Source organism: Electrona antarctica, assembly GCF_951216825.1.
Source record: "Electrona antarctica genome assembly, chromosome: 14".
NCBI lineage: Eukaryota > Metazoa > Chordata > Actinopteri > Myctophiformes > Myctophidae > Electrona > Electrona antarctica.
The window spans coordinates 7230782-7243370 of NC_136795.1; the positions used below are offsets into that span (position 1 = coordinate 7230782).

Genomic DNA, 12589 nt, shown 5'->3' on the forward strand with positions numbered 1-12589 from the left:
GGGACACTAGACAAGTAGACAGTTGGATTATGGATAACTATGAACTATGTGCTTGTGCTAAATTAATTTCATGCAGACTGCAACTCAAATATGAATTGAAATAAAACCATGAGAGAAATATGAAATGTAAAGATTTTTTATTTTATTTTTTTATAAACAATAAACTCTTGAGTTCCAGTCCAGATAAACCTATAAAAGCACATCCCTTAAGTCATCTTACTGTCACTAAAATAAAACAGAACAAAAATAATGGATTTATTATTAACATCAATGGCAGGAACTTGCATGCAATCATTGCAGATCTCCTTTGACAAATCACGTTAATAAATGTGCTGTGTAAAAAAAACAGAGACATAGAGTAAGATTCAAGTAGAGTTCCCACCAGTGTTTTAACTCCCCTGGCCCCCACACATGTAAAGCACTACATAAGTCCCAGATGAGATATTATAACTTATTTCTGCTATGGCTGACACCTTGGATGAATACTAAGACATTGGGCAGTCACTCACTAAAAGACTAGCCTGACATGGCCAGACTAATATGCGTAGATATTAGTCTGGAATTTCTGTGTTGAACCTGCATTTCCAAGGGGAAGATTAAAATAAATGCAGCTCTAAGGAATCACCCAACCCATATTTGCATACTGGGACCACAACTTCAGGGGCAGGGAAATCCAGTCACAACCTTTACAGTCTATGGTCACAACGGCCGAGTGGGGACAATTTGCACTGGCAGACTAATCTGGTTTCCAGGCTACTAAAAGACAGGATATTAAAATAGTAAATTCATGAATCATTGTATTATCAATTTAAAAACTTCAGTACATTTTCTTGTTCATGAATAATAAAATGGATATAGTCACTGCAGAAACCTCCAAATCTTTGGAAGATTTGTCGAGGATTCCTGCTTTTATTAGTAGCCTGGAAGTAACACAGCTGTGGCACAGAGCACTCATACATTTCTATAAATTATTGCAATAAAAAGAATTAAAAAAGGACACGTACAGCTCGTCCATTAAAATATTGATCACTCAACCTGATCCATCTAGTCTAGAGACTTTCATTGACACATGTAGCAACATTCAGTACAGCTGTTTGACCAGCAGAGGTCATATTTGTCACTGCCCCCATCAAGTGCTTGTTTAAGACAGTTAACTTTAGAAGCAGGCCCCAGATACAGTAGGTTTAAAGTGCTCAAAGATGTCTAACTAACATTGTGGGGATTTGGACATCTCTTATGGAAATGTCTTATTTTCTTTTTAATTCCTACTGTGTTTCCTTTTTTGTAATTACTAAAGAGAATGAGGATAGCATGAGGGGAAAGGAAGGTTTTCCCCACAAGCATGTACACATATTCGCTTTGCAAAGGTTGGTGGTTGCCTTTCAATATGATCTTTGTATACGTAGTGTTTCTTGAAATATTTTGACTGCTGTGCTGATTGTAAAGTAGTGTATTACTAATACAAAGGATGGTTTGAATCCTAAACGCCTTCATTAGTTACCTCCCACATGCAAAAAAGAATAATAAGTCAAATAGTACACAGTTGTGCCAACAAGAAACACGTCTGCTGCGGTACATCAGTAATGATAAAGACTGCAGTTACGAAGGGCAGCTTCAAGGTATGTCTACAGCATGAGTGCAGGTTGTAGTAGACCAGTCTGATCTGACCTTCATTATACAGTGTGCAACAGGGCAAAGAGTGCTCTACATTCTAATCGTGTCCATAAATGGTAACCGTTATCACAGCTAGCGTTTGCTGTAAACAGGCTTGGTCAGTCCCATGACTCTGAAGGTGCTGCTGGCTATCTTTTCATAGAGCAGGAACATGAGAGCTGCAGTCAGCACCGTCTGCAGCAGTTTGGCCTCCAGTCCTTTAAACAGTCCCAACATGCCATACTTCCTACAGTAGGACAAAGGCGTCAAAAGAAAAGGTGAATACACAAATAAGTACAGCACACCTTTCTAGTTAAAGGAGTCTTCAAGTGTAAGCAGAGTTGAAATAAATAAGGCAAAAAACAAATGAAATTCACCCTAGATGGAGGAGTCAGATAAACAACAGGTTTTATGAACTGTGAGTCAGTAGTGTCGTCAAAATTAAGTAGCACAGCTGCAATTTAAAGTATAATTTCTGCATAACAAGCGGCCAAAATGGGTTTACTCAGGATGGTGGATGGCATTGACCTGACTCCGCCAGATGGCGACAGCCGTGAGTTCCATCTGGTCTCTCTCGGGCAGAGACGATGTACTCCGATCAAATGCTGATCGGAGCGATATGCGGCCGCTAGAGGCGGGATCAACGAGTGACTGGTGACGTATTGTAGCTGTGCCACAGTGCATTTGTAAACACAACCTAACAGGACTACAACTCGAAATTATTATGGAGATATCAGATATTTGTCCCGCTGCTTCGGGTTCATCGTTTCTGCCTGAGAAAGCCCAGATGCAGGCAGGAGGAGGGAACTTGTGAACTCAATACTGCCGCAGTCTGACGGAGTATCTCCCTGAGGGATAAAGTGAGTTATTTTTGCAAGACCATGTTTGAGTGGAACCACTTCAACTGGCTCCTATGTGTAGAAAGGAGCCAGTTGAGGCAGGTGGTTCTGGTATCTAGTAAGGATGACTCTTGGTCGCTTCCCCATGTCTAGCCAGGGGGAGGTCATGGTGCCTCCTCCTGGCTCCTCAAATATCCATCCATGGAAGGATGGATGATTTACGTTAGTGTGTGTGTGTGTGTGTGTGTGTGTGTGTGTGTGTGTGTGTGTGTGTGCGTGTGTGTGTGCACAAACCTCACTCTGTTCACCAGTAGACATTTGATAGTCCTGAGACTGGCCAGTAGTCGTGATTTGTCAGTGGGCTCTTTAAGCTGACCAAACTGAAAAAGACAAAGGGCAGTATTATGCGTGTCTTAAGTACCAGGTCTTATGACTTAACTTAAGACCTGGAGGCGTGGTCAATGCCATTTGGCTATTCTGAGTGGCCAAATGGCATTGATCACGCCTCCAGGTCTTAAGTTAAGTAATAAGACCTGGTACTTAAGACACGCATAATACTGCCCAAAGAGTGAAAATAATTTACTTTTTAGATATGTCACCAAGCCTTAGATAGAAGCATATACACACATACGCAGTTTCACACTCGTGCAGAAAGTGTTCAAGAAATGCGTACACACCAAAAACTACCACTTGTCTTAAAGGGTAAGACCACTTTTTTTGAGGTTTGGGTTGTGTAGTTACTTTGCCATGATGTAACTCCAAATGTGGACAAGAAATACAAAATAACTGCTCCAGTGATTAGAAATTCATAATTCAAAATATGCTCCTAATTGACTTACATTGTACGCTAAAACAGCTCTCAAAGTCACTCTTTTAGTACGTAAACAAACACAAACAAAGTTGATTCAGACAATATAGAGCATCACCAAAACTCATGGGGGTTTTTTTTCTTCATAAAAATGTTAACTTCCTGTTGATTTGTCCATTTTATTGGGAAGAAAACCCGGACTGGATCCGTGGATCGGGATCCAGATCTTCAAATAGTAAAATCAACAGGAAGTTAACATTTTTATGAAAAAATAAAACCACATGAATTTTGGTGAAGCTCCATATTGTCTGAATCAACTTTGTTTGTGTTTGTTTACGTACTAAAAGAGTGACTTTGAGAGTGTTTTAGCATACAATGTAAATCAATGAGGAGCATATTTTGAATTATCAATTCTGATCACTGGAACATTTTTTTTAATTTCTTGTCCACATGTGGAGTTACATCATGGCAAGGTAACTACACAACTCAAACCTAAAAAGAAAGTGGTCTTACCCTTTAAGGCCTATATATTTTGTAACACAACAAATACCAAAAATAGCTGATATACAAGCTCGGTGAATCCGTAAACTACTGGGCTTGAACATAAATTTAAAGCGGCATCCCCCCACTTCTCTCAAGCCAAAGCTTTTTGGGGGGCAAAAATATGTGTTTTGACTTGTCATGTACTTATACGGATACAATTAAGCATTGTAAACCCCGTTTCTAAATAGGATATACACGTCTGCATGTTTTATAGTGCGTGTCTGCGCGTGCACGGTGCACGCAAATGCATGTGTGCGTGCACGTGTCTTATGGGGCGTCCCCCCACTTCTAAAAGTAGCACTACAACACTGAATGACACTGTATTCATGTCACGTAACGTACAGTATAAGGTGGCAGTGAATCTGCAGTGAATGAATGCCCCGTGGCGTCATGTGGCAGCCACAGGTGGCGCCCCTCACTTCACACGAGTGAGTGTGAAAGCTGCCCAAAATAGAGCGTCGCAGTCCCGCCCCCTACCCTGGACCAGGAAATTATTCTCCGTTCATTTTCCTCATAGACATTTCAGAAAGTATTTATTTAAAGACGTTTACGCCGCGGACAAAGCCAACTCGAGTCGTGACAAATCATGACAACAAACACAATTTTTTGGGCCGAACAAATAATTAGAAAGAAGAAAAAAACGGCAGGTTACAACACTTTTTTTGTTGTTTTTCTTCTTTGTAATTATTTGTTTGGTCCAAAATATTGTTTGTGTTGTCATGATTTGTCACGACTCGAGTTGGCTTTGTCCGCGGCGTAACCGTCTTTAAATAAATACTTTTCGAAATGTCTATGGGAAAAATGCATTGGGATTCATTTCCTGGTCCATGGTAGGGGGCGGGACTGCGACACTCTATTGGGAGGCAAGGGTTAATGTTGTTAACTGCTGGAATAAAGCTGGGGTTTCTTTGGACCTACAGTATCTTTCTACACACATGCAAAAACACTACAGCATTATTAACCTACCCTCAGGATGGACTGGATAGTCTGTAATGGGTATGTGGCAGTGGTGGCAACAGCTTTTGCAATGGCACCAATCAGGAACACCTCCACAGAGGAGAGCTAGAGAGGGAAAAAAAAAAAACCTAAAACATTATTCATACAAACAAAAACCAGTCGAGATCTATGATGATTTAATATTGTCTAACAGTGTATAGGTTACAGAATCAGACTTATAACCAAGATCACACTGAATAAAATGAATGAACATCAATCAACAATATGCAAAACCAAGTAGAGCTGTGTTCACTAGCGTTCAAACTTCTGTACACTCTCTGAGAACACATGAATACATGAAGATGAAGGATTTTACTGTGTATTGACACAGCCATCAATTTGCTCTTATTCTTAAACTTTAAAGTGTGGTTGACGCTCAAGGCGTTACAATTGCTCCCATCCTCAGATACACAGACAAAATAAGCACGTAAAACGTGATAAGCTGTGACTATCTTATACTAGCTGTGCAGTCGCATCGGACATCACGAGAACAGGCTTACCAAGTCTACATATCTAGTGCCTACTCATCCAGATGATTACTTCATCTCCTTTCATGTCCTACTGATTCCTACAATCTCATCTGCTCTTCTGTAAGGCGGCTTGGGCTAGTGTCAAAAGCTGTAAATTACTTTACCTTGCGGAAAAAATAACATTTGAATCAACTTAAGACAATCCTTTTCCCCTCTCACATCGTTTCCATGCTCCCATTTTCTAAATCCAAATGTTTCAACACATATTATTTTTCTTTTGTAGAACAGGCCGTAAACCAGATGCAAGAACATTCCAGCACACAACATTCCAGCACACCATATGTATGTATATTTAATTCTTTATAACAAATCCAGTGTGGTAGGATGGTGTCTCTCACCCCGTTGTCGTGCTATGTGATTTGATGTAAATTGTGCAGCCTTTTATGGCGATAACCAACATTATGGCAACATATGTTGGTTATTGCCATCCAGATAGGGCTAGATAGTGCAGAGTCGATGGGATTATGGCATGTTATGGGGCGGGTCATCCAAGCATGGATAAATTGCGTTAAAAATGTTAATCAAATTAATCTCACAAATGAATTAACTAAGTGAACTTAGTTAATTTGACAGCCCTAAAAAAAACACACATCATGTTGCTGACAAGACCAAAACTGTAGTGCTTCCTTTATTAGAAAAACTGTAACTTTTTGGATTGTATTCCTTATGCACAGTAATATCTTCAGGGATTTACAGGATTTACTGTATACCTTGCCTATCTATTTCTCCATCCATCCATCCATCCATCCATCCATGGTTTCATTCGTAAAACCCAAAATAGGAACATCAGGGTTAAAAAGGTTAAGATATGCAAATGCCGACGAACTTTGCAGCGTGTCACTCCCCATCTCTCTCACTCTCGGGACCAAAGGCATGAACCCTCCCTCCCCATCTCTCTCACTCTCGGGACCAAAGGCATGAACCCTCCCCATCTCTCTCACTCTCGGGACCAAAGGCATGAACCCTCCCCCATCTCTCTCACTCTCGGGACCAAAGGCATGAACCCTCCCTCCCCATCTCTCTCACTCTCGGGACCAAAGGCATGAACCCTCCCCATCTCTCTCACTCTCGGGACCAAAGGCATGAACCCTCCCCCATCTCTCTCACTCTCGGGACCAAAGGCATGAACCCTCCCAACCCCCTGGAAATCTAACCCTGCATCCACTCCTCCCTCTCTTCCTCCTCACCTCCCTCTGGGCTCCTCTCCTCAGCTGTCTCTTCAGACCTTCATAGATCATGAACTGAACAGCAGGGTTCAGCACCAGCAGCAGTGAGGGGAGAGTCCCGTTCCAAAGGGACCCCACTCCCTCATAACGAACAATCTGCGCAAAGGCATCTGGGAAATTAAATAAATAAATAAAGAGAATCTGAAAGGTGATAAATGCTAATGTTTGTTATGATGAGCGCAATTGGTGCCCTGCAAATTTGAGACAAAGCAGCAGAATCTGTACAGCTGGGAATAAATGGCGCTGGCAGGCTATATCCAACTTAGACAATGGAGATTTTACCCAGCATGCCGGAGTAGCTAGTGGGTCGGATGTCTGCATTGCGGAAATGTGCTCCCTGAAGCTTCAACCTTGTATTCACCACCCACAGAGGAGTGGTCGCAAGCACATTCACAACACCTGAGGACAGATGGGACATAAAGAAAAGGACAAATATTAGAGGGAGGGATGGAAGGAAGAGAGAGAGGGAGGAAGAGATTGGAGTCAAATATGCACTAGTATAGTGCATAAGGAAATGCTTTGATTACAATGGACATAGTGTTTAGTGCAAGATTGCAGCAACAGTGTTTTCATTATGTTATGTTTGTATATAGCTAGCCATTTTAAATGTAGTTGCAGCCTGTGGAGGTTATCATGCTTCACTCCTTTGTATTCCAGATATTTTTTTCGTTAAATAGCTTTACATTGTGATAGTAAATCATTGTTTGTTCAATAACAGGGGTCTTTCCATCTCATCTATAGCTCTTTAGTAAACAGAAAATAAATGTTCACATCCGGATACCGCTTCTATCCAATCAGGAGAGAGAACTCACATCCGGATACCGCTTCTATCCAATCAGGAGAGAGAACTCAGAAAGGTTACAGGATAAACATGTGAAATTACAAGGACATGAGCAGACTATAAAATTGAAGCTGATAAATGGTTTCTCATTCCTTGCTAAATGAAATTGGTAAACCACCTGGAAATGTATTTCCAGTTTATTGAAGTGCGTTTACGTTTTGTTTATAGCTATTACTACCGAAATAAGGCCTAAATAAATAAATACAATACAAAATTCTCACCTGCAAAAATACCTATAATTAAGTCACTGCCGGTTGTTGATTTTTGGCCCCTAAGCCAGCTAGCCTTCATGCCGTGGAAGCAGTAGAAGTACACAAAGTTGGAGCAGCAAAGACTGCAGATGACTGGGAACCAACCTCTGTATGGAGCTAGTCTGCAAGGGAAACAGAAAACAACCTCTGTATGGAGCTAGTCTGCAAGGGAAACAGAAAACAACCTCTGTATGGAGCTAGTCTGCAAGGGAAACAGAAAACAACCTCTGTATGGAGCTAGTCTGCAAGGGAAACAGAAAACAACCTCTGTATGGAGCTAGTCTGCAAGGGAAACACGATGGAACATTGTCCAGAATAATAACAAGTTTATATATGGCACTTTATACATTGCAAATTTGAGAAGCCTACCATATGCTATTGTTTTTACAATCACAAACATTGGAATAAATAATTCATAATGTTGCGGTCACAAGACAGAAATTATTTATTCATTGTTTGGGGCATTTTATGCTTTATTTCTCATAGTGGCAGAGAGACAGGAAAGGATGACAGGTTACTACAGATCCATCCATCTTCAACCAGACTTCCCTCTCCAGAGCAACATTAGTGACTTCCTCCTGGGGGATCCCAAGACATTCCAAGGCCAGTGAGTCGATGCGTTTCGTCCAACTGCGCCTTGGTCTGCCTCGGGGTCTCCTCCCAGTGGGACGTGCCTCGAGGACCTCCCTAAGGAGACGCCCGAGAGGCATCCTAACCAGATGCCCGAACCACCTAAGCTGGCTCCTTTCCAGGCAAAGAAGCAGCAACTCTACTCCGAGTCTCTCTCGTGTGACTGAACTTCTAACCCCATCTCTAAAGGAGATGCCAGCCACCCGTCGAAGAAAACTCATTTCGGCCGCTTGTATTCGCAACCCTATTCTTTCCGTCATGACCCACACTTCATGACCATGAAGTGAGAGTAGGATCTAGGAACGAAGATTGCTCGGTAGACGGAGAGCTTTGCCTTCTGGCTCAGTTCTCTTATCGTCACAACAGTACGGTACAGCGACTGCAATACTCTGCTCTGATTCTCCGGCTAATCTTCTTCTCCGTCCTCCCCTCACTCGTGAACAAATTCCAGAGATACTTAAACTACTTCACCTGGGGTATCTCAGGGTTACTACCTGTCTAGATATTTCCTTAATGTTAACGAAGTCCACACCCACAACACCAGAGGGAGTGCAACGAACCATGTACAACCCAGATTCGGCACAAACAAGGGACTAAATTATTTTCGCTCCTATGCCACCAAAATGTGGAACGCCCCACCAACAGTCATTAAGACATGTGAATCCCTTGACTCCTTCAAAACCGCTCTCAAAGGGCACCTACGGATGGCTGCAATTCGAAACTGGCCCCCGTAAAATCTGAATCCACCCCCACCGCCCCCCCCCTTTTTTCCCTCACTGTATATGTTTATTTTCCCTTTTTACCTCCATTATGATGAATTCCTGTTCTGTTCTTTGTCTATATAGAAGTGTCTATTTGTACGTCTCTAAATGTTTTGATGAATTGAACATGGTGGACCCTGTTGGAAACATGTGTAATGCTTAATTGGGTCGTCCACTCACAGTTAACAGCCTTTGTATTGAGTTTGTGCTCGAAATGTACTGTAATTCTGCAAACTGTTAATAAATATTTCAATCAATCAAACTAGATGTCAGATTTAAATCAAGAAAGTCTATATAGCCTAAGCTTACAGTATTTATATTGTATGCACTCTTACTCAATAAGCTACTGTCACAGAGGAAGTCACACTCTCTCACACACACACACACACACACACACACACACACACACACACACACACACACACACACACACACACACACACACACACACACACACACACACACACACACACACACACACACACACACACACACACACACACACACACACACACACACACACACACACACACACACACACACACACACACACACACAGTTTTTGATTTCTAGTTTTTAACCTTTTAACTAGTTTTTCTAATAAAATTGTTTTTACTTCTGTTCTGTAAAGCGACTTTGGGTACCTATAAAAGCGCTATATAAATCGTATATATATTATTATTATTAGGGGAGGGGGACATTACAGACAAAGTTTGTGTTACGAAGGATATGAGATGTCACTCTGACATCACAACAATGACATCAGAGGCGACATCGCCATGTTATAAAAGAAGGCCTCGATAGGTCCAAGGTGGAATTAAGCTTGACTTTAGTTGTGTAACTTACTTACAAATTACTACTAGATCACTACTAGATCACCCTATCTTCAAGGATTCGCATTTCTACCCCTTGCCTTACCAAGGTGCGATCCTCGGCCCCAATTCCAAGCAACCAGATTTAGGCTCTCTAATAGAGTCTCGATTACAGTTTGACTCATCAGTCTTTCACCACAACTTGTGTGAAATTTGTTGAAAGCCATTGTACTATATCATATATCATATTCAGGACAAGGAAATCAGGTTTCGTCAGGACACTCCCTTCTGCTTGCCTATTATACTCACAGTCCCTCTTCTTTGACAATCTCCGCCAGAATCGTTGGAGTTGACTGAGCCTTCCGCTTATCATCCACTGAACAACCCAGAAACAAAACAATGTAGAGAACGAATATCAGGAAGATAGTTTTCACCTCAAAGCCTTGATCATCTTTGTCATACTACTGCAAATGTAAAACCATAGCTACTACTACTATGGAACAGTATTGTTATTAATTATGCTTGTTCATGTTTTCGTTTGTAAAATAAATTGAGAACAGATGGGCAGATTTTCATGCAACTTGTAGACTTTCCACATAGAGTAATTTTTGGGGCAAAAAGGTCAAGTTGAAAATGTAGATTTGCTGTTAATTATCAGTAGGCTGACCCAATGAGATGATTCCGTTTTGGGTTGAAAAGGTCCAAATTTAAAAATATAGAAGAAGACACGTTTGTGATTTGTTGAATTGTCATTATGCAGATTGTGTTCCTTTGACTCATTCCATGTGGAACTTTTGTACAGAATGTCAGAAATTCTTACTACATATCAACCTTTTAGGGTTTATTTATAATATCAATATCACCACCTATTTTCTCTCTGCTATGGTACCATTAATGTTTACCTTGAAGTCTTAAGCGTGCAGTATCCAGGGGAAAGAACACTGTCATTGCAGTCACACTTCCCTGAAACAGTCATTTTAAAAACATCTTTACAGACAATATAAGATCAGAGGCATACAAAAAAATTAGCATTAACAGGAGCAATACAAAGGCAGAGATCAACATTAAAGTTCTCAGTTTTTGAGTTAAAACCTGTTTTAATTTAAGTTTGGTTTCATTTTAAAATAATATAAATACAGGTTTAGAATGACAGAATGTGGATGCAGCATGTACTGTGAGTCTGTGACCGTTGTCAGATTGTTTTCTGCTGAAATGATAGACCAATTCATAGGATACAACAACATTATGGATAGGCTAATATCTTTTGGGGATGTGAAAGATATTAGCCATGTCATTTAACACGATGTGATATAACGAGCATGAGTCAATCGTGATAGACAGGGTACTTATTTAATTGTAGAGGTACAGAATTCTATTCACGTAAGCAAAATAATGAAAAACAAAAGAAAAACATAAAAAAGTAAGTTGTTTACCGCTGCTCCAGCAAGCGCATGCACCAAGCTTTCGTACGAGAAAACCTCCGTGAATCTGAATTCGCCAGAGTTCATTTTGACAGATGATCTAGTGTTCGCTTGGCTAAAATGAATTAGGATATGTTTTTGATTTCAGGTTGATTTAAGTCTTTCAGTCAGATCACTAGAACTAAGCTTCCTGTTCATCTGAGACCGAGTCCAGGAAATAACCAATCAACAACCACTACGTCAGCCCACTAATTCGATTGGCTAGCATGTGATCGCTACTTTCTCCTGATTCGTTATTACAGCTGCCACACAAAACAGAGACTACGCCCATGTTTCATTTCAAGGACCCCCAGTTGTATGCATTAAGACAAGACACTGACCACGGACCCCCATCCAGGGCGCGTTCGGAAATACCGCGGCACCGGAGCGCACTCGCCTATTAGTTTGCATTGCACAGTTTTCCGAACGTACAAATGGAACTAGTATTCTCCATTTGGCTGTATTTCATTTTATCAATTATTAATAGCTGGATAACCACAGGAACTCCCCAAGGGACTGGCCCCTGGGGGTCCCCTGGTTCCCATCCCATCATCATCATTATGAAATATGCTTTGTCGTCATGTGGTCAGGAATTATGGTTCCCAAACTCTTTCATGTCAAGGACCCCCAAATTGACACTAATTAGACCGCAGACCTCCATCTGAAAAGATATGCCAGGGACCCCCATAAGAGAAGATTTTTACAGCTCTTTCAAAACCTGTTTACTTTCAAGGACCCCCAGTTTGACATGCATTAGTCTACAGACTTTAATTTAATGACATTTCTATCTCATGGGACCCCCAATTTATATTGTAAAATATATGTTAATTTAACTCCGAGTGTACAAATGGAACCAAATGGACACGAACAAGGGTCCATTTGTACACTTTCAGAGTTACAGACCCATAAGGGTCCATTTGGCTCCAAACTATCATTTAGCTGGGGACCCCCTGGAACTCCCTCAAGGACCCCTGGAGGTCCCTGGACCCCACTTTGGGAACCACTGATATAGAGATACAAGTGAAACTCTGATCAAAAGTAGCCATTATGATTGTGTTCTCTAGTTGCAGACGTGTACATGTATTAAATGGTGAATAATAACTATATAGACAACTTAGCTGAGCTGAGGACCCCCTGCCCCATGTTAAAAATGATGCTATAGGAGCTGCGGAAAGATTTGGTGCAGGAGAATTACGGTAATACGATTAGAGAAAAGGAGGCAAGAGGAAGATGATTTGG

At 41.1% G+C, this 12589-nt stretch overlaps 1 protein-coding gene across 1 annotated transcript; it reads right to left on the bottom strand.

Moving 5' to 3' along the window:
• Positions 1-120: 120 nt before the first annotated feature.
• Positions 121-11532, bottom strand: slc25a17 (solute carrier family 25 member 17). The gene is made up of 9 exons (XM_079519626.1): positions 11324-11532; positions 10793-10853; positions 10200-10266; positions 7658-7809; positions 6878-6994; positions 6557-6705; positions 4810-4905; positions 2787-2872; positions 121-1900 (listed from the first exon to the last, which is right to left on the bottom strand). The coding sequence occupies exons 1-9, from the start codon at positions 11396-11398 to the stop codon at positions 1747-1749; spliced, it is 957 nt and encodes a 318-aa protein (XP_079375752.1). The 5' UTR covers positions 11399-11532; the 3' UTR covers positions 121-1746.
• Positions 11533-12589: the final 1057 nt, after the last annotated feature.